At 48.0% G+C, this 21754-nt stretch overlaps 1 protein-coding gene across 1 annotated transcript in view; it reads right to left on the bottom strand.

The window, feature by feature from the left end:
• Nucleotides 1–21754, bottom strand: part of LOC145360891 (zinc finger SWIM domain-containing protein 4-like) — a 114882-nt gene that overhangs the window by 22942 nt on the left and 70186 nt on the right. Inside the window, exons 6-10 of the mRNA XM_080216393.1 lie at nucleotides 17527–17715; nucleotides 12215–12373; nucleotides 6836–6982; nucleotides 4994–5131; nucleotides 1809–2069 (exon numbers count right to left, since the gene is read on the bottom strand). Of these exons, the coding sequence (XP_080072519.1) occupies nucleotides 1809–2069; nucleotides 4994–5131; nucleotides 6836–6982; nucleotides 12215–12373; nucleotides 17527–17715 (894 nt within the window). The remainder of the gene's footprint in view (nucleotides 1–1808; nucleotides 2070–4993; nucleotides 5132–6835; nucleotides 6983–12214; nucleotides 12374–17526; nucleotides 17716–21754) is intronic.

The following is a 21754-nucleotide window of genomic DNA, read 5'->3' as shown; positions in this document are numbered from 1 at the left end:
AGGCACTCCAGTTTCCGTTGGGGGCGCACTGTACAAGCCAATTATTACAACAAAAAATACTTGTGATTTTTAGCTTGGGCTGTCTCAGGCAATCTTCCGTGCTTGCTGGGCAATGCAGGAACTGGGGTATATTACTGACCCCTTTAAACACATTATGGTTTTGTGTTTTTTTGTTTGGGGCGGTTCCCTCCTTTGAGGGCTGCCCTTCCTGCTTTGTCCCTTAGTTTGTTTACTTTAGTTCAATTGGTTCACCAAATAAGAATGCCATCTCAGGCAATGACCAGTTTATTGTTTGCAGAGCAGAACAGGAGTTCCTGGCTCCAATCACGCGCCCGGGTTTGCAGTAGTCTCTGCGTCTTGGGTTAAAGGAAAAAGGGGCAGTGTACTTGATCTTGATTAATCGCTCCACGGACTTTTACTGGGAGCTGCACCAGGACAAAGTTCTCATCCCACATCCACCGGCAAGCAAACGGGCTGCTGATACAGCACAGCCGTCATTCACGCAGCACAGACTAGCAGGTGAGGTAGTGAAGGGCAACTTTCAGGAAATTAGCTGAACAAGGAATCAAAACTTTCAGTCAAGGGCATAGCAAGAGTGAACGTGAATCACAGAGGCAATGGTCTGGTGGCATTATCGTTACACTATTAAACCAGAAACTCAGCTAACGTTCTGGGAACCCTGATTCAAATCCCGTCATGGTCAATGGCAGAATTTGAATTCAATAAAAAATATGTGGAATTAAGAATCTAATGATGACCATGAAACTATTGTCAATTGTTGGAAAAACCCATCTGGTTCACTGATGATCCTTAGGGAAGGAAATCTGCCATCTTTACCTGGTCTGGCCTCCAGAGCACAACAATGTGGTGGACTCTCACCTGCCCTCCAAGGGCAACTAGGGATGGGCAATAAATACGATAAGAAGTCTCACAACACCAGGTTAAACCTGTTGGACTTTAACCTGGTGTCGAGAGACTTTTTGCCGCGTTTACCCCAGTCCAACACCAGCATCTCCACATCAATAAGTGCTGGCCAGCCAGTGATATCCATGTCCCATGGAAGAGTAAAAAACCCTATAGTGCAGAAGGAGATCATTCAGCCCACCTACACCAACTCTGACAGCAGAGCATCTCATGCAGGCCCTGTCTCCTGCCCTTTCCCTGTATCCCCATATATTTACTCCACTAATCCCCCTAACTTACATGTCTTGGGACACTAAGGGGCAATTTAGCATGGCCAATCCACCTAACCTGCTCATCTTGGATTCATGTCGCACTATCTGTAACCCCCGTGACTTGCCTGGGTTTGCAAAACCTCACTCACTGTGCTGTCTGGAGACAATACACATCTCTTTAACTTGTGATCAGTGCTCCTTCCACACACATTGTCAGCCACTTTAGGACTTGAACAGCAGGTTAGGTGTAAAGATTCGCATTCTAATCAGTAATCTCTAAACTGTCTGTGCTTTATATGCTCTGTCCGAGGCCAGAACTCTCCATTCACCTGACGAAGAGGGAGTCCCCTCAAAAGCTTGTGAGTTTACTATCAAATAAATCGGTTGGACTAAAACCTGGTGTTGTCAGACTTTTTACCATCTTGGGACTGTAGGAGGAAACCAGAGCAACCGGAGGAAAACCACACAGACACGGGGAGAACGTGCAAACTCCACAGAGATAATCACCAGCAGTCAGAATCAATCCTGGTCTCAGTGCCATGGATATCAGTGCTAACCACTGTGCTGCCCTTCGACAACAAATGATGAACAAAAACATTTAGTTCATGCAATTTAAAAAAATAATTTTTTTACCTTCCAGTAATAGGAGTGCCTGCTTACGTAAAACTTGCACCAGTCGCTCGTCAAATTCCATTTGCGAGAGCATTGCTATAAGCTGTTCCTCATTCCGACAGACCTTGTCCTGGGCATAGAGGCCTTCTGGCATTAGCCTCTGTTGCCCTAGTCCTATTAGGGCCACCTCAAGTGCAAGGGCATAGTAAGACTCGCCAGTGTTGCTGCTGCCAGGTATTGGAAAGTGCTGATAGACCGGCTTCCGAATATCATTGATCGAATCTGGAAACAAGCCAAAGATCCAAAATGAGCTAGTCGATGTACTGGTGAATGCTTTAAAATCAAAAGGAATGCAGTTGGGTAGGAACAAAGGAGAAACGTGTACAGGGTAAGCAAGCACTGGATAACTTTTTTTTGTCACAAGTAAGCTTAGATTATTACTGCAAGAAGTGCCTAGTTGCCACACTCCTGTGCCTGTTCGGGTACACTGAGGGAGAATTTAGCATGGCCAAACCACCTAACCAGCGTGTCTTTCAGACTGTGGGAGGAATACGGAGCACCCAAAGGGAAACCCACGCAGACACGGGTAGAACATGCAAACTCTGCAGACAATGAACCAAGCCAGGAACTGAACCTGGCTCCCTGGAGCTGTGAAGCAGCAGCACTAACCACTGTATCACTCCTCCTGTCATGATGATTAAGGGTTTGTGGTTTTGACAGAAAAATGGATGGAATCCAACACTGGTGAGAACTGTAGAATCCCATGGAGGCAAAACAAAAAAAAACACAGACACGCCAACTTACTCAGTCACTAGTGACCCAGTGACTGATTCATTGCTTGAAAGATGGTTCAAGATTTAACACTTAGTATTAAAGAGCATCAACTGAGTTCACACATGGGCAGGTTGGGCTTTTCCAACTGAAATGTTATGAAATTTATTTATTAGTGTCACAAGTAGGCTCGCGTTAACACTACAATAAAGTTACTGCGAAAATCCCCTAGTTGCCACACTCTGGCGCCTGTTCGGGTACACTGCGGGAGAATTTAGCATGGCCAATGCACCTAACCAGCATGTCTTTCAGACTGTGGGAGGAAACCCACACAGAGACAGGGAGAATGTGTAGAATCCGCACAGACAGACAGTCACCCAAGTCAGGAATCGAACCCAGGTCCCTGGCACTGAGGCACAGCAAGAAGTCTCAACGTTAGTTTAAAGTCCAGCAGAGAAAGTGCTGGAAGATCTCAGCAGGTCTGGCAGCATTTATACAGAGAGAAAAGAGCTAACGTTTCTTGTCAAAAGGTCATCTGGATGCAAAATGTCAGCTCTGCTCTCTCCATACAGATGCTGCCAGACCTGCTGAAATTTTCCAGCATTTTCTCTATTGGTTTCAGATTCCAGCATCTGCAATAATCTGCTTTTATTAAAAGTCCAACAGGTTTGTTTGGCATCACAATCTTTCGAAGCTGCTCCTTCATCAGGTCACTCACCCGATGAAGCAGCAGCGCTCCGAAAGCTCGTGGTACCAAATACACCTGTTGGACTTTAACCTGGTGTTGAGAGACTTCTTGCTGTGCCCATCCCAGTCCAACACCAGCATCTCCACATTGTGGATGTGAGGCAGCAGTGTTAACTGTCGTGCCACCCGCACAGAGTGCAAGTGTCAACGACATCACGTTGACTTATCTGGGCCGTCAACAAGAAATATTTCGGAAGACATCTCAATTCCATTTGGGAGTCAACAATTTGCTTACACCACTGCATCACCTGCTGCCCAATAAATTCTCATCAGCTGCTGTTACAAGTGCATCTGAGCTGCTGAACATTGGGGACGTGGAGCACTCAGCCATGTTTCAACTCAAATTAAAGAAAAGGGGGTCATTTTAGAAGGGGAAGTGCAAAACAGGTTCCTGTTACAAGCACCACTAAACCATGCAACAGAAATTTGTCACCATGTCAAACAAAAATCCTTTCCAGTGAACGGAATGGTTACTAAAAATGAGTAACCGGGATTGGGTTACACCAGATCATTCGCACAGGCCCCGTCATTGTAAAACCTGGAATACTCGCTACAGCAGCAACCACGTGACCACCTTAATAAAGTAATCCAATAGTCAGTGGATGCCATCTTGGACAGTTACCAGTTGCTGAATGTTTAGGATTTTCATACCAGCTAAGCATCACTTCAGCATGGCTTTTGGTGCCTTAACATTCAGCCAGAGACCCCAGGCGGCATGAATCAGCACGATCAACTCAATTCATGTCACTTGACAGGGGACAGAAAGATAAGCCTTGGGTAAAGGTCATATTCTGTTTCGATCCTTAATACGCTAACACCCACATTTCACTTTGTCGGTCTTTCACCACGTGGCTAGGAGCTGAGAAGGCTTTCAACAAAGAGCAACTTTTATTTTTAGGCAACACCCTCCCTCTGCAACTAGGTAAAATTAATCAGCTCCAACCCAGCCTCAGTTGGGTGGGCAACCTCCATACACAAGCCTGGAGGATTAACCAGAATTAGTATGTCAGCCTGGTGACCCATCAGAGGAATCGAGTCCTGATGCTGCGTGACCTGCTGAGAATTTCCAGCATCTTCTGTTTCCAGCTCCGGCAGTATTTTGCTCGTGTGCTGGAGGATGAGTGCTGGCTGGCGGGACTGTGAAAAGTCACCAGAGAGAGACAGCACCATCCTTGTCCAACGCATAAACCGTTTGCAACACAGCTGTCGCGTCAGGTTTCCACCAGCACGAGTGTGGCACTACCCCACAGCATAGTGCCACTAACCCCACCCCTCTCCACAGCACAGCACCGCTCCCCCGCACCCCCCCTCCCCATGGCACAGCACCGCTCCCCTGCACCCCTCCTCCCAATGGCACAGCACCACTCTCCCCCCACTTCCTCCCCATGGGACATCGCCACTCCCCTCCCCACAGCACAGTGCTGCTCCCCCCTCCTCATAATACAATGCTCCCCTCCCTACAGCACAGCGCTCCCCCCGCCCAGCTCCGCTCCCTGCAATGCAGCGCTTTCCCCTGCTCCCCCTCTCTACAGCACAGTGTCCCCCGCCACCAGCGCTCTCCCTTCCTACAACACAGCCAGGGCCAAACAGTCACAACTGCTGCTCTGGCCATCAGCAGGTAACTGCATAGAACTAAAGCCACTTCCTTTCATCAAATTCCCCAGGAAGAAACAAGCTGGAGCATTTACCAGTGAACAGAACAGAGCTGTCGTCCTCCATTTTACAAGCTTCCAGCAGGGTCCTGCACAAGCAGCCAACAGGATCCAGAGGATGTCCGACCCATCCTTCCTGATTCGAAATGGTCGTCGCCCCTTTTTGTAACAACTCTGAAAAGCAAGACAAGACACTGAAATATATCCTTACCTCCCATGCAATGGGCCTCAGGAACAGACACTCTGATGCTTATTCAGTGCATACCACATTACCAAACCTATTCATTGAACACTAACCCAAGAATTTTGTTCTTAAAGAGAGAAAACTTCGATTTATGAAGCACCTTCTTGCATCTCTCAGACATCCCAAAGTACTTAAATACATTTTAATCAACCTTAAAAGGGAATTAGAAGGCTCAAGCCAGCAGGAACATGGTACACATGCCAAGTGAGAAGCTAGAAACCTTTCTCACTCTGTAGGTTGGTGCTGGTTTAAAAAGAGTCAGCCAAGATCAAAACCGAAACAATATCTATGGCTATTTTTCAGCTGCTCATGGGTCTTTCACAGAAGCCCCAGAGTGCAGAAGGAGGCCATTTGGTCCATCGAGTCTGCACACCCTCTCCAACACAGCATCTTATCCAGGCCCTACCCATGTATTTAGCCCATTAATCCCCTTATCCTACACACCTTGAGACACTTAAAGGGGCAATTTAGTGTGGCCAAACCACCTAACCTACACATCTTTAGTTTGAGGGAGAACCTTTGCTAGGTAAATGATTTGGAGGAAAACATAACTGGTTTGATTAGTAAGTTTGCGGATGACACAAAGGTTGGTGGATTTGCAGACAGTGATGAGGACCGGAGGATACAGCAAGATATAGATCAGTCAGAGACTTGGGTGGAGAGATGGCAGATAGAGTTTAATCCGGACAAATGTGAGGTAATGCATTTTGGAAGGTCTAAAACAGATAGGAAATATACAATAAATGGCAAAACTCTTAGGAGTATTGATAGGCAAAGGGATCTGGGTGTACAGGTACACAGGTCACTGAAAGTGGCAATGCAGGTGGAGAAATTAGTCAAGAAGCATACAGCGTGTTTACCTTCATTGGACGGGACACAGTTTAAAAATTGGCAAGTCATGCTGCAGCTTTATAGAACCTTAGTTAGGCCCCACTTGGAATATAGTGTTCAATTCTGGTTGCCACACTACCAGCAGGATGTTGGACAGGATACAGGAAAGATTTACCAGGACATTGCCTGGTATGGAGGGCATTAGCTATGAAGAGGGGTTGGAGAAACTGGAATGACAAAAGTTGAGAGGCGACCTAATAGAAGTCTACAAGGTTATGAGGGGCATAGACAGAGTGGATAGTCAGAAGCTTTCTCCCAGGGTGGAAGAGTCAATTACTAGGGGGCACAGATTAAAGGTTTGAGGGGCAAGGTTTAAAGGAGATGTACGAGGCAGGCTTTTTACAGGAGGGTGGTGGGTGCCTGGAACTTATTAATGGGGGAGGTAGTGGAAGAGGAGTGAGTTTTAAGGGGCGCCTTGACAAACACACGAATAGGATGGGAATAGAGGAATATGGTCCCCAGAATGGTAGGGAGTTTTAGTTAAGTCGGGTAGCAAGGTCAGTGCAGGCTTGGAGGGCTGTGCTGTAATTTTCTTTGAACCCAGAACAAACCCATGCAGACAAGGGGAGAACATGCAAACTCCACACAGCGACAGTTACCCAAGACTGGAATTGAACATGGGTCCTGGTGCTGTGAGGTAGCAGTGCTAACCACTGTGCCACCCAAATTGGGGCAAGCTGTCTAAGATGATAGAAAGCCCACAGTCCATCTCTCCCATCCAACAAATAGCTTACAGCCCTTACCCTTCTTTTGCTGCTTGTACATTTCCAAATGGCGCCTTTTCTGCAATCGGAGCGTATTGACGATCGCAATAGCTAAACGAAGAGCTTCCCGTGGGTACCCGTGTGATCGCAGTGCATCTACTCTGGCGCAAGCTGTTGGGACATGCTCTATAAAAAAAGGGGAAAAACTAATCAACAGTGGATATAAAATCAATAATTTCAACAAAAGGTTACCTACCTGGTCAAATTTCTACTTGTGTTTCAAAGTAGATTTATACGCAAGAAAGGTTAAAGGAATAAGGGAAAGAAAAATAAAGTTACTTCTTAGTGTCGCAAGTAGGCTTACATTAACATGCAATGAAGTTACTGTGAAAATCCCCTAGACGCCACATTCCAGGGCCTGTACAGGTACACTGAGGGGGAATTTAGTATGGCCAATGCACCTATCCAGCACGTCTTTCGGGAGGAAACTGGAGCACCCAGAGGAAACCCATGCAGGCACGGGGAAAGTGTGCAGATTCCATACAGATAGTGAACCAAGCCAGGAATTGAATCTGGGTCCCTGGCAATGAGAGGCAGCGGTGACAACCACTGTTGGCCCCAAGCTGTACCACAAAACATTTGACAAAAAAAAACACAAGTTTCAGCAAGTAATTGAACTTCCCCCACAGCCACTTACTTCCTGACGCAGAGTACAGGCTGGGATCTGGAATGTCTCCCACAGCTAAAAACTTCTTGTTATCAACATGTCTGCGTAAACAAAATGGAAATATCTCTCGAGGAGGAAGAAAAGGCAATCGTTGTATCTGACTGTGCTGAAATGCTCACTCCCTTGTGGATTGGGCAATACCACACGCCTATGTTCAGCTCAGCATTGGGCCCACTCAGCTGCAATGGCCAGGCACTCCTTGGTGGCAGACAATCTTCACCAGTCTGCTACACAATAGCTGGCAATCAAGCAGTAGCAGCATTGATTGTGGTATATGAGAGTAGGGGAACTGGCAGTGCAGGCACAGGGAGTAGCACCAACTCCAAAACACCCACTGCAATAGGCATAAATTCAATCACTGTTTCTGTAAACCAGATATTTAACTTTTGTAGCAAATGCTCAGTGTTGCCTCAGCACAGATACAAAAATAAATGGTCTAATATGATTTAGTAGCTGATAGTGCACACTAAGGCAATCTATATAAATAACAAGTGCTTGGGATCTGTGTGCAATCACAGATGTCTTATTTTGCTTGAGGGTCAACTACCAATTGTGACAGTCTGGTAGATACTTGACAGGGTGAGAGAGGGGGGTGCAGAGACACACACGCGCGCACACAGAGAGAGAGAGAGACACGCGCGCACACAGAGAGAGAGAGAGACACGCGCGCACACAGAGAGAGAGAGAGACGCGCGCACACAGAGAGAGAGAGAGACACACACGCGCGCACACAGAGAGAGAGAGAGACACACACGCGCGCACACAGAGAGAGAGAGAGACACACACGCGCGCACACAGAGAGAGAGAGAGACACACACGCGCGCACACAGAGAGAGAGAGAGACACACACGCGCGCACACAGAGAGAGAGAGAGACACACACGCGCGCACACAGAGAGAGAGAGAGACACACACGCGCGCACACAGAGAGAGAGAGAGACACACACGCGCGCACACAGAGAGAGAGAGAGACACACACGCGCGCACACAGAGAGAGAGAGAGACACACACGCGCGCACACAGAGAGAGAGAGAGACACGCGCGCACACAGAGAGAGAGAGAGACACGCGCGCACACAGAGAGAGAGACACACGCGCACACACAGAGAGAGAGACACACGCGCACACACAGAGAGAGAGACACGCGCACACACAGAGAGAGAGAGACACGCGCACACACAGAGAGAGAGACACGCGCACACACAGAGAGAGAGACACGCGCACACACAGAGAGAGACACGCGCACACACAGAGAGAGAGACACACGCGCACACACAGAGAGAGAGACACACGCGCACACACAGAGAGAGAGACACACGCGCACACACAGAGAGAGAGACACACGCGCACACACAGAGAGAGAGACACGCGCACACACAGAGAGAGAGACACACGCGCACACACAGAGAGAGAGACACACGCGCACACACAGAGAGAGAGACACACGCGCACACACAGAGAGAGAGACACACGCGCACACACAGAGAGAGAGACACGCGCACACACAGAGAGAGAGACACACGCGCACACACAGAGAGAGAGACACGCGCACACACAGAGAGAGAGACACACGCGCACACACAGAGAGAGAGACACACGCGCACACACAGAGAGAGAGACACACGCGCACACACAGAGAGAGAGACACACGCGCACACACAGAGAGAGAGACACACGCGCACACACAGAGAGAGAGACACACGCGCACACACAGAGAGAGAGACACACGCGCACACACAGAGAGAGAGACACACGCGCACACACAGAGAGAGAGACACACGCGCACACACAGAGAGAGAGACACACGCGCACACACAGAGAGAGAGACACACGCGCACACACAGAGAGAGAGACACACGCGCACACACAGAGAGAGAGACACACGCGCACACACAGAGAGAGAGACACACGCGCACACACAGAGAGAGAGACACACGCGCACACACAGAGAGAGAGACACACGCGCACACACAGAGAGAGAGACACACGCGCACACACAGAGAGAGAGACACACGCGCACACACAGAGAGAGACACACGCGCACACACAGAGAGAGAGACACACGCGCACACACAGAGAGAGACACACGCGCACACACAGAGAGAGAGACACGCGCACACACAGAGAGAGAGACACACGCGCACACACAGAGAGAGAGACACACGCGCACACAGAGAGAGAGACACACGCGCACACACAGAGAGAGAGACACACGCGCACACACAGAGAGAGAGACACACGCGCGCACACACAGAGAGAGAGACACACGCGCACACACAGAGAGAGAGACACACGCGCACACACAGAGAGAGAGACACACGCGCACACACAGAGAGAGAGACACACGCGCACACACAGAGAGAGAGACACACGCGCACACACAGAGAGAGAGACACACGCGCACACACAGAGAGAGAGACACACGCGCACACACAGAGAGAGAGACACACGCGCACACACAGAGAGAGAGACACACGCGCACACACAGAGAGAGAGACACACGCGCACACACAGAGAGAGAGACACACGCGCACACAGAGAGAGAGACACACGCGCACACACAGAGAGAGAGACACACGCGCACACACAGAGAGAGAGAGACACGCGCACACACAGAGAGAGAGACACACGCGCACACACAGAGAGAGAGACACGCGCGCACACACAGAGAGAGACACACGCGCACACACAGAGAGAGAGACACACGCGCACACACAGAGAGAGAGACACACGCGCACACACAGAGAGAGAGACACACGCGCACACACAGAGAGAGAGACACACGCGCACACACAGAGAGAGAGACACACGCGCACACACAGAGAGAGAGACACACGCGCACACACAGAGAGAGAGACACACGCGCACACACAGAGAGAGAGACACACGCGCACACACAGAGAGAGAGACACACGCGCACACACAGAGAGAGAGACACACGCGCACACACAGAGAGAGAGACACACGCGCACACACAGAGAGAGAGACACACGCGCACACACAGAGAGAGAGAGACACGCGCACACACAGAGAGAGAGAGACACGCGCACACAGAGAGAGAGACACACGCGCACACACAGAGAGAGAGACACACGCGCACACACAGAGAGAGAGACACACGCGCACACACAGAGAGAGAGAGACACGCGCACACACAGAGAGAGAGAGACACGCGCACACACAGAGAGAGAGACACACGCGCACACACAGAGAGAGAGACACACGCGCACACACAGAGAGAGAGACACACGCGCACACACAGAGAGAGAGACACACGCGCACACACAGAGAGAGAGACACACGCGCACACACAGAGAGAGAGACACACGCGCACACACAGAGAGAGAGACACACGCGCACACACAGAGAGAGAGACACACGCGCACACACAGAGAGAGAGACACACGCGCACACAGAGAGAGAGACACACGCGCACACACAGAGAGAGAGACACACGCGCACACACAGAGAGAGAGACACACGCGCACACACAGAGAGAGAGACACACGCGCACACACAGAGAGAGAGACACACGCGCACACAGAGAGAGAGACACACGCGCACACAGAGAGAGAGAGACACACGCGCACACAGAGAGAGAGAGACACACGCGCACACAGAGAGAGAGACACACGCACACAGAGAGACACACGCACACAGAGAGAGAGAGACACACACAGAGAAAGACACAGAGGGGAGGGAAGACAGAAAGGAAGAGGAGAGAGAGGAGGGACAGAAAGAAAGACAGGAGAGGAGGAAAGAAAGAAAGAGGAGACAGAGGAGCAGGAGAAAAGGAAGGAGAGAGGGGAAGAAAGAAAGAGGGGAGAGAGACAGAGGGGGAAGAAAAAGAGGGGGTGTGGGGGGAAGAGAGAGAGCGCAGGGGCGGGGGGGGGAGAAAGAATTTGGAGATGGCTGTGCAGGGATCAGTTGGTTACAAGAGGAGACAAATCAATCAAGGAAAGAAGTCTCAAAACTACCCCATGATATACAAGTTGCCAAGAACACCGTCAATGTTCAATTATTTTTGTTTAGAACAGACGTTATCCTGGAAAAACTAATCTCCATTAAAGTTTGGATTATTAATATTTTCTAGCAAGGTGAAATAAAACCTCACCATTTGCGCAGTGTTAAAATCATTTGCTGAGTGAGGTGCAGGTATGGATACTGACACATTTGTTATATTTGCACTTGATTATTCCTATCTCCCACATTCTGAACCCTGGGAGGTCATCCAAAACTCTGCTGCCTACCTTCCAACATGTATCAAGTCCCAATCAGCCATTACCCCTGCCGTCATTGACCTACAACAGTTTGCCTCAAGTTTAAAATTCTCATTTCACTCCATCTCTAAAACCTCTGCCACCCCAACCTTCCCAGCAAACTCTGGCCTATTGCACATTCCTGATTTTAAATCACTTCACCATTGATGGCCTTGCCCTCAAGTGCCAAAACATTGAATGTATTCAAGAGGCAGCTGGATACAGCACTTGGGGCGAATGGGATCAAAGGTTATGGGGAGAAAGAAGGATTAGACTATTGTGTTGGACGATCAGCCATAATCATGATGAATGGCGGAGCAGGCTCGAAGGGCAGGATGGCCTTCTCCTGCTCCTATTTTCTATGTTTCAAAGTAGCCTTTGACAGTCAAATGAAGGAACTTTACACTTGTATATTGCAATGATTTTCTACCTACCAAGCCAAAGGGGCCGCCCCTGGGAGTCAAACAGTGACCGGTCCCCATCTCTCCATTGGTTTGTGTAGCTGTCACTACTGATAATCTTTCGAAGATGACAGTCTTTCCAGTCCAGGCCACAGGCTTCTATTGCACGGACAAAAACGGTTCTCCGGGATCCTGCTGGAGTTGAAAAAAATGTTTCACAAGCTCTGCAATTCCTCGCAACCACTCCAACAATACGTGCGCACATACAAAATCAACTCTCTAGACAACACAATAGGTTTTGAAGGCCAACCATTGCAAATTTTCAGTCACGCAAATTCAAACACTGGGACTTTATCAGGTGTTCTTAGAATGGCTCAAGCCATTTGGTCTGACATGTCTGTGCTGGCCTTCTGAAGGGGCAATACAGCACCAACATCCCCCCTCCTCCCCCACCCCTCGGCCTGTAGTGCTCCAAAATAGAACACACAAGATTAGCAGCATCATAGTTAGCTCTGCTGCCCTCACAGCACCAGGGACCTGGGTTCAATTCCAGCCTTGGGTGGCTGTGTGGAGTTTGCACATTCTCCAAGTGTCTGCGTGGGTTTCCTCCAGGTGCTCCTGTTTACCCCCTCAGTCCAATGATGAGCAGATTAGGTGGATGGGCCACTCTAAACTGTTAAGTGTCAGGGGATTAGCAGGGTAAATACATGGGGTAAAGGGGATAGGAGCTGGTTGGGATGCACTCTTGGGAGAATCAGTGCGGATGTGATGAGGGCAGAGTTGGCTCCTTCTGCACTGCAAGGATTCTGAACACAAATTTAGCATGTGCTATTTGGTAGAAGCCAACACACAAATGCAACTCTAGCTTTTCCTGCCCCTTAAACCACTCCAGCTCAGTGTCAAGTCTTCCACTCTCCATCATGTTCACTCTTTCCTATCGCAGGAAGCTAACTGTGGCCTTCGGACGTGACATCCAGTGGGTGATAAAGCGCCGGTCTGCTGTGAGCAGAACTCTCCAACAGGCAATCCTCAGGGAGATGGCCTGTACAGACCTGCCCTTAACACCATTGTACTTCCCACCCTCCAAACCCGTCTGTCTTGAAATCGAGGTTGGGAGGGTTTCGAACCTGAACAGTGGCACCACTGTCAAGTCACAAAACCACCTTTACTGCAAACTGTTCCACAATATTAATCAAGTTAGTTTCGACAGAGCAGAACTAACTGCATTTTTACTGTATTAGCAATCTCAGCCATCTATTGCTGTTGCATCAAGTTACTTTCAAGTCCAAACACTATACCCATAAATAAATACTAGTGCAACTTTTGAGCACTACGGATCATATTTAAACACCATGGTCTAAACTTTAGGGGATTTCTTTCCCCCGCCGATGTAAAGTGCAGTGACAACATCCCCAGCCACAGAAGTTAACTTCTCAAAACAAAACAAAAATTTTACTGGACCTGATTCTAAACAAACTGAACATTCAACTCAAACTCTTCAGAATGCAAGGAGGGGGGTCTTAAATTGACACTTTTAAACCAATCAACTCGCACAAATAACCTGTTGATAAACTCCCCACCTCTACTTTCTAAAAAATTAATAACCCTCAAACCCACTTCTCATCACATCCTGTTCCCTATGGAAAGGATCCATTTTAGTTTAGTTTATTGATTTAATGTTAGCTTACATTAACATTGCAATGAAGTTACTGTGAAAATCCTGTAGTTACCACACTCTGGCACCTGTTCAGGTAAACTGAGGGAGAATTTAGTGTGGCCAATCCACCGAGCCAGCTCGTCTTTCAGACTGTGGGAGGAAACCCACGCAGACACGGGGAGAATATGCAGACTCCGTACAATGACCCAAGCATTGGCCATGCTAAATTCTCCCTCAGTGCACCCAAATTGGTGCCCAAGTGTGGCAACTAGGGGATTTTCCACAGTAACTTCATTGCAATGTTAATGTAAGCTTATTTGTGACAATAATAATATAATCATAGAAGTTTTAGACCCCCAGCAGCTGAGAATCAAACCCGGATCCTTGGTCACTGCAAAGCAGCAGTGCTAACCAATATAGCTCCATGACTCATTTCAGTTAACTTCCCTTGAAGCCTGTTCTCTCAGCTGTACTATTTTAGAGGAAATCAATTTGAAAGGCTTGTGAATTTGGCATTATGTTCAGTGTCTCAAGCATTTTTTTCTGCTTAAACCCCATTTATAGCTTATTTATTCACTTACACAATGTGGGCACCACTGGCTAGACCAGCAATTATTGCCCATCCTAATTGCCCTCAAGGTGGTGGTGGTGAGCTGCCTTCCTGAACCGCTGCAATCCACATGATGCAAGAACACTGATGTTAGGGAGTTTTGGACACGCAGTGAAGGAATGGCAACATATTTCCAAGTCAGGATGGTGTGGAGCCTGGACGGGAATTTGCAGGTGGTGGTGATGTTCACGTGCATTCACTGCTCTTGTCCTTCTAGATGGAAGCAGTCATGGGTTTGGAAGGTGCTGTTGAAGGAGCTTTGCTGAGCTCCTGCAGTGCATCTTGTAGATGGTACACGCTGCTGCCACTGGCCATGTGGGTGGGGTGAAGGCTTGTGGATAGGTTGCCAATCAAGCTTGTGCTTTGTCCTGCATTGAAATTCTACAGTGCAGAAGGAGGCCATTTGGCCCATCGAGTCTGCACTGACAACAATCCACGCAGGCCCCATTCCCGTAACGCCTCTACATTAACCCTGCTAATACCCCTGACACTAGGTTTAATTTAGCATGGCCAATCAACCTAACCCACACATCTTTGGCAGTGTAGGAGGAAACCCACACAGACATGGAGAGAATGTGCAAACTTCATACAGACAGCGACCCAAGCCAGGTATCAAACTGGAGCTGTGAAGCAGCAGTGCTAACTACTGTGCCATGCTGCCCATACTTGAGGATAGTTGGAGCTACACTCATCCAGGCAAGTGGAATGCATTTCATCGCACTCGTGACATGTAGCTTGCGGACAGGTTTGCGGGGAGATAGAGGTGATTTATTTGCAACAGTGTCTTCAACCACTGTAGCTACAATATTTATATGACTGTTCCTGTTCAGCTTCTGGTCAATGGCAACACTCACGATGTTGATAGTGGGGAATTCAGTGATAGAACTAACATTGAATGTCATGCGGACATGGTTAGACCCTCTTGGAGATGGGCATTGCCGTGGTGTTAAGTAGCATGTAGAGCAAGTAACATTCACAACACACATCAGCCCAAGTCTGGACACTGTTCCAGTCTTGCTGCATATGGACACAGACTGCTTAACACAGAACTGAAATGATGCAGTCATCCATGAACATCCCAACTTCTGACCTGATGCTGGAAAGAAGGTCAACGAAGCAGCTGAAGATGGTTGAGCCTAGGGTACTCAGGAACTCTCGCAGCGACACCTTAGGACTGAGATAATGGACCTTCAACAACCACAACCTGTGTTAAGTGCGACTCCAACCAGTGGGGACTTTTCCCTGATTCCCATTTTTGCTAGAACTCCTTGATGCCACACTATCAAATGCTACCTTGATGTCAGGGGCACCCACTCTCACCGAGCGCAGCTCTTTTATCCATGCTAGGATCAAGGCTGTAAATGAGATCAGAAGCCGAGTAGCCCAGGCAGAACACAAACATCAGCCAGCAGGTTATTGCTGAGTTAAATGCTACTTTATAGCACTGTCGATGAGGATTCAGGGTAGACCATTTAGGACGGAGGTGAGGAGACATTTCTTCACCCAAAGTCGTGAATCTGTGGAATTCATTACCACAGGAAGTAGTTGAGGCCAAAACACAATGTATTCAAGAGACGGCTAGAAGACATAGCACTTGGGCAAATGGGATCATAGGTCATGGGGCAATAGCAGGATTAGGCTATGGAGTTGGACGATCAGCCATGATTGTGATGAATGGCAGAGCAGGCTCAAAGGGCTGAATGGCCTCCTCGTGCTCCTATGTGCTATGTTTCTATGGTGCTGAAGACCAGCAACTGTGTAGCAGTCATCCAACATCCAGTGATAGAGTTTTTTTCAACAGTTAATAGAAGTTGTCAATTGAGACTTTCTTCAGAGATGGAACTGCTCACGGCTTGGAATCATTCCAGGAGACTGCTGTGATCTCTGTACAATGCAGATATAGCTCGACAGTCCAAAACCGCACATCATACTTAAGTAGCCAAACCATTTAACTTCTCACGTGTGAACTTAGAATTTTACTGACTATAAATGAGCCCGTGTTCCATTAGCTTTACGGACAACCAAATATCTGGTAAGAAACCACCTTTGCTAATAATGAGGTCAACTTAGTGTGTGGGGGAAAGGTGGGGAAGTGGGGGTGCATAATGGAAGTTCCAATTTAGTGGGTTCGTCTTGACTCTCTAAAAAGATGACACTAAGCCTGCTGACCACAGAGAAAACACCAAGTTGCTTGATACAGAGACACTTCTTACAACCACCTCAAAAAAACACCTTATTGGCTCATCTCAACACACTGTGGGAGCCCAATCAATATTTAATTTAAAATATGGCACAAATACTGCTTGGTGTGCCAGGCTTTGGGGTGAGGGGACAGGATAGAAAGGAGTGAAGGGTTTCTGGTTCTTAGAGTCAGGAGGTTTACAACATGGAAAAAGAGGCCCTTTAGCCCAATTCATCCTCACCACCCTTTTTTCTTAAAACCCTAAGCTTGTCAAATTATCAACCCTTGGACAGAAAACATGAGATTAAGCAACTGAAGAGGCAAGTGTTCTTTAATAGGGTGGCACAGTAATTAGCACTGCTGCCTCACAGCACCAGGGACCCAGGTTTGATTCCCAGCCTGGGTCACTGTGTGGAGTTTGCACATTCTCCCCATGTCTGTATGCGTTTCTTCTGGATGCTCCCGTTTCCTCCCAAAAAGAGTTGGGATAAGATGAACTGGCCATGCTAAATTGCCTCTTAGTGTTAGGGGGATTAAGTAGAGTGAGTGGGTGGGTTTGTGGCCAGTGCAGACTCGATAGGCTGAATGGCCTCCTGCTCTGTAGGATTCTATGATCCTATAATAGGTCCTGTAACACCAAGAATGATTATTGGGATGAAGGCAGAGAGAGATTCGGCATGCGAAACCATAGCATGAACATAATCAAATGACTTGAGACAGGAACACATCACCACAACTCTTCACAACATCCTTTAAGGGGGGGGGCAGGCATAGCTTTTTTTCCAACTAACATTGCTACAAGACAAACACAAGGGTGGATAGGAAACTCTGACAAATATTTGTTGCAGTGCTTGTGTTGCTTTTGGAAAGTTCCAACCAAACAACATATTAAATACCTGGGTTTCGATTTGAGTTGTGTTGCAAGCCAGCAGTGATACTAGGGGTTTCGTTGACATGATTGCCATAGTTACCATCTTCTTGTGGGCAGACCTCCATGTTGTTCCATTTCCGGAGTAGCTCGAGCCAGCCAGCTTTCTCCTCCTGCTTACAATGAGGGTTCAGCACCACACACACCCAGAGAGCACCTGAGGGGGAGGGAGGGAGGGGGAAACCAGTGATTAAAATTTGGGAAAAAAGAAACGTGACTAAAATTAACCTGAGCCACTTTGCTGCTGTTGCTGTATAAACAATAGGGTGGGAACACTGCGCAGGGCCTCAGGGAGACTGTGGCTTCCTTATAAACTTAGCCGGCTGGTTTCCTCAGCTGTTTATGACATCAAACAAAAAATTCAAAGCAACAACTGGGCTGGCAACGTGAACCACAAATACACTTTCGCATGACGCGCATTTAGGAAGGGTAATGTTAAAAAAAAGCTCAATCTACCATTCCGTCAGTACAAGCGCCTTTGCGAACACGGCTAATACTTGCTGCATGACTTGTACGTTTCGTCAGAGTTTGCTCCCCAGCCTCACTCATCAGTAACACTCATTCAGCAGGATTCTTCAATGACATGGAGCCGGAGCAATTCGAGAATGCTTCAGCCAGATATATTAGTCGTGCCACAGTGAACTGAGTCACCAGCGCTTCCTTTAGAGGCCAAAATCGGGTTTGAGAACTGACTATGAAAGCAGCCAGAGCCCAGAGTGTTTAATTTTAAGCTAAATTTGCATCTGTCTCAATTCAGACCATCGGTACAAGTCAAAGTTAGATTTCGCCTTCCAGTTTAAGAAGCCGGGTTACCGATGTGAAACACGAACTTAGTTTCTTTCTCTCTCCCCACCCAAGGTGCCGACTGGCCTGCATCGCGGTTCCAGCATTTTCAGCCTTCATTTCAAATGTTTACTGTTTCGGTCTGTGCTGCTGTCAAGATTCCCCCTTTCAGGAGAGGAATTAATCAGGCTATTCCTGGGATTACCGCACAAGCCTTCAGCACAGCGACCCATTCAAAGAACAAAAAACAGCCCGGGAAACAGGCCCTTTGGCCCAACGAGCCCGCGCCGCCAATTTAACATTACCGGTCCCCCCTCCACCCATGACCCTTATCTATGCTTATGGCATTCCACATTGAGGGAAAACTAACTTAGGGACAATTTATTACCTCCAATCAGCCTAATAGCACATCTTTGGGGTGTGGGAGGAAACCGGAGCACCCAGAGAAAACCCATGGAAGCACAGGGAGAATGTGCAAATTCCCACAGACATTGGCCCAAATCCATGTGTCTGCACAGCAAACAGTGATAGTCACTGAGCTGTCGTGTTGCCCAGCATCTGGACCAGTTTAAACGTACACTAACGATATGGAAGTACTAAGCTATTCTCGAACATCCAAGAACAGTCCTTGTACGACCCATCGCGTGTATTCAGTGGTAGAAGGGGTTGAGTCCCAACAATTATCACTCAACCTCAACTCAGCCCCAAAGCCAAACAAAACAACCTCAGTCCCCGTACCGATTCTAATGGAAGATGGATACAAGCGTATTTTTCTCCTGCAAGCAGGCTGGGATTTCATCCAGATAGACAGGGGAATGTAATTCTCAATTTATTTTTATTTATTAATGTCACAAGTAGGCTTACATTAACACTGCAATGAAGTTACTGTGAAAATACCCTAGTCGCCACACTCCGGCACCTGTTCGGGTACACTGAGGGAGTATTTAGCATGGCCAATGCGCCCAACCAGCAAGTCTTTTGGACAATGGGAAGAAATTAGAGCACCCAGAGGAAACCCACGCACAGAACGTACAAACTCCACACAGACAGTGACCTCGGCCAGGAATCGAAGCCGGATCTCTACCGCGGTGAGGCAGCAGCGCTAACCACTCTGCCACTGTGTTGCCCATAATTAACAACCATCATAAAATGTGAACGTACCCTTAATTGTACAGTAGCCTCATAAAATGTACAATCTTGAGAAAATCGACTCAAATTAAGTTTCAGATGCAGTTACACTAAGTTCAGTGATAACACAATGGTTAGCACTGCTGCCTCACGGTGCCAGGGACCCAGGTTCAATTCCAGCCTCGGGTGACTGTCTGTTCGTTCTCCTTGTGTCTGCGTGGGTTTCCTCCGGGTGCACCGGTTTACTCCCACAATCCGAAAGGCGTACCGGTTATGTGCTAAATTCTCCCTCACTGTACACGAACAGGGGCTGGAATGTGGCGACTAGGGGATTTTCACAGTAACTTCATTGCAGTGTTAATGCAAGCCTACTTGCAACACCTAATAATTAAAAACTTTAAGATCTGTAGCTCATGGATTAGCCATGGCAAATACGTGGGGTTACAGGGATAGGGCAGCAGAGAGAGATACTCCTGAGAGTCGATGCAGATTCAATGACCGAATGGCCTCCTCCTGCAAATGTCCAACTCTCAGCAAGATCACTGTTTATATTCCTTTCGTCTTTTTGTCCATCTCAACCACCACCATCGCCACCACCCCCCCCCACCCCGTTTCCCTCCACCCATCTCCACCAACTGCCCCCACAAGAAGTGTCTTCAGCTCTGATGATGAGTCATCCCTGACAAAGTCTTCCAAACACTAGAATCATAGAGTACCTACAGTACAAGGAGGCCATTCGGTCCATTCCAACCACAAACCCACCAAGGCTCTATCCCCGTGACCTCACATTTACTCTACTAATCCCCCTAACACGATGGTCAATTTAGCATGACCAATCAATCTTGGGACTGTGGGAGGGGAAATCATAATAAAATCCTACAGTGCAGGAGGCCATCGTTCAGCCCATCGAGCCTGTACTGACCACAATCCCGCCCAGGCCCTGTCCCCATTGCCCCAGGCATTTACATTATTTAGCGTCCCTAACACTAGGGGGTAACTTAGCATGGCCAATCGACTAAACATGCATGTCTTTCGGACTATGGGAGGAAACCGGAGCACCCAACGCAAACCCACGCAGACACGGGGAGAAAGTGCAGACTCCACGCAGACAGTGACCCGAGGCCAGAATCGAACCCAGGTCCCTGGTGCTGAAAGACAGCAGTGCTAACCGCTGCGCTGTCCAAAACATGAAATGTTTGCTCTCTCTCCATAGATGTTGGACTTGAGATTTTCTAGCGTTTTGTTTTCACTTGTTGAGCAGAAATTGGCTTGTGATTTTTCTACACTGTCTCAGCTTCATTCTTTTACAGATGTCTGTGTGTAAACTGAAGCGGTGTGACATTCTGTAGTCCAACCTCAACACAACTTAGGTTGACTCTCCAATTCAGAACTGAATTGGCTATACTGGAATAAACTTTTTCATATAACTCAGCGTTTCATTGTTGGTTGTAGCATGCCTGTATGCAGGAAGCACGTAGCATGGCACTGGGTGAGACATTAACACACAGAAAACAGATTAAGTTTGAGGAGAGTCAGCACAAAGGAGTCATTTTAAAAACTGATTTGTTTTTGGATAGTCAAAAGCTTCTTCCCAGGGTGGAAGAGTTAATTACTAGGGAGCATAGGTTTAAGGTGCAAGGGACAAGGCTTAAAGGAGATGGAAGGGGCAGGCTTTTTTTGTTTTTTTTTTAGGAGTGGGGTGAGTGCCTACAACTCGCTGCCGGGGGGAGGTAGTGGAAGGGATACGGTAGTGACTTTTAAGAGGCGTCTGGGACAAATACATGAATAGGGTGGAAATGGAGGGATATGGTCTCCGGAAGGGTAAGGGGTTTTAGTTCAGTTGGGCAGCATGTCGGTGCAGGCTTGGAGGGCTGAAGGGCCTGTTCCTGTTCTATAATTTTCTTTGTTCTTTGTCAGCTGCATCGACCATCATAGAAAAGATTACTTATTCCGAAACATCAGCTAGAGACAGATGAGAAAATCACTGGCATGTAAATCAGCGCCCCAGGTTAAAAGGAACTCAAACTGGCTGCAGTTTGAAAACAACACTTTGGATAGCAAGAATGAGAGAAAAATTAAAAGTAATTAAGCCATAGACAGGCAGGAAAATTGAGCCCCGTTTCTCAATCTCCTCTGCTGTCAGGGAAGAGCTGGCAAGCAGGAGCTAGGCATTTTCATACCGGGTGTGGGAGGGCAATAAAGTTGTAAATGCAGGTCAGAATGGTAGGGATGCACCTCCTCGTGCTTGATGCTTACTCCCACCGACAACCCCCCTCAATACCAGA

The sequence above is a fragment of the Carcharhinus amblyrhynchos genome, chromosome 33 (assembly GCF_965287045.1).
Source record: "Carcharhinus amblyrhynchos chromosome 33, sCarAmb.v2.hapA, whole genome shotgun sequence".
Taxonomy (NCBI): domain Eukaryota; kingdom Metazoa; phylum Chordata; class Chondrichthyes; order Carcharhiniformes; family Carcharhinidae; genus Carcharhinus; species Carcharhinus amblyrhynchos.
The sequence above is the reverse complement of the archived record's forward strand: the minus strand, read 5'-3'. Positions and strand labels throughout refer to the sequence as shown.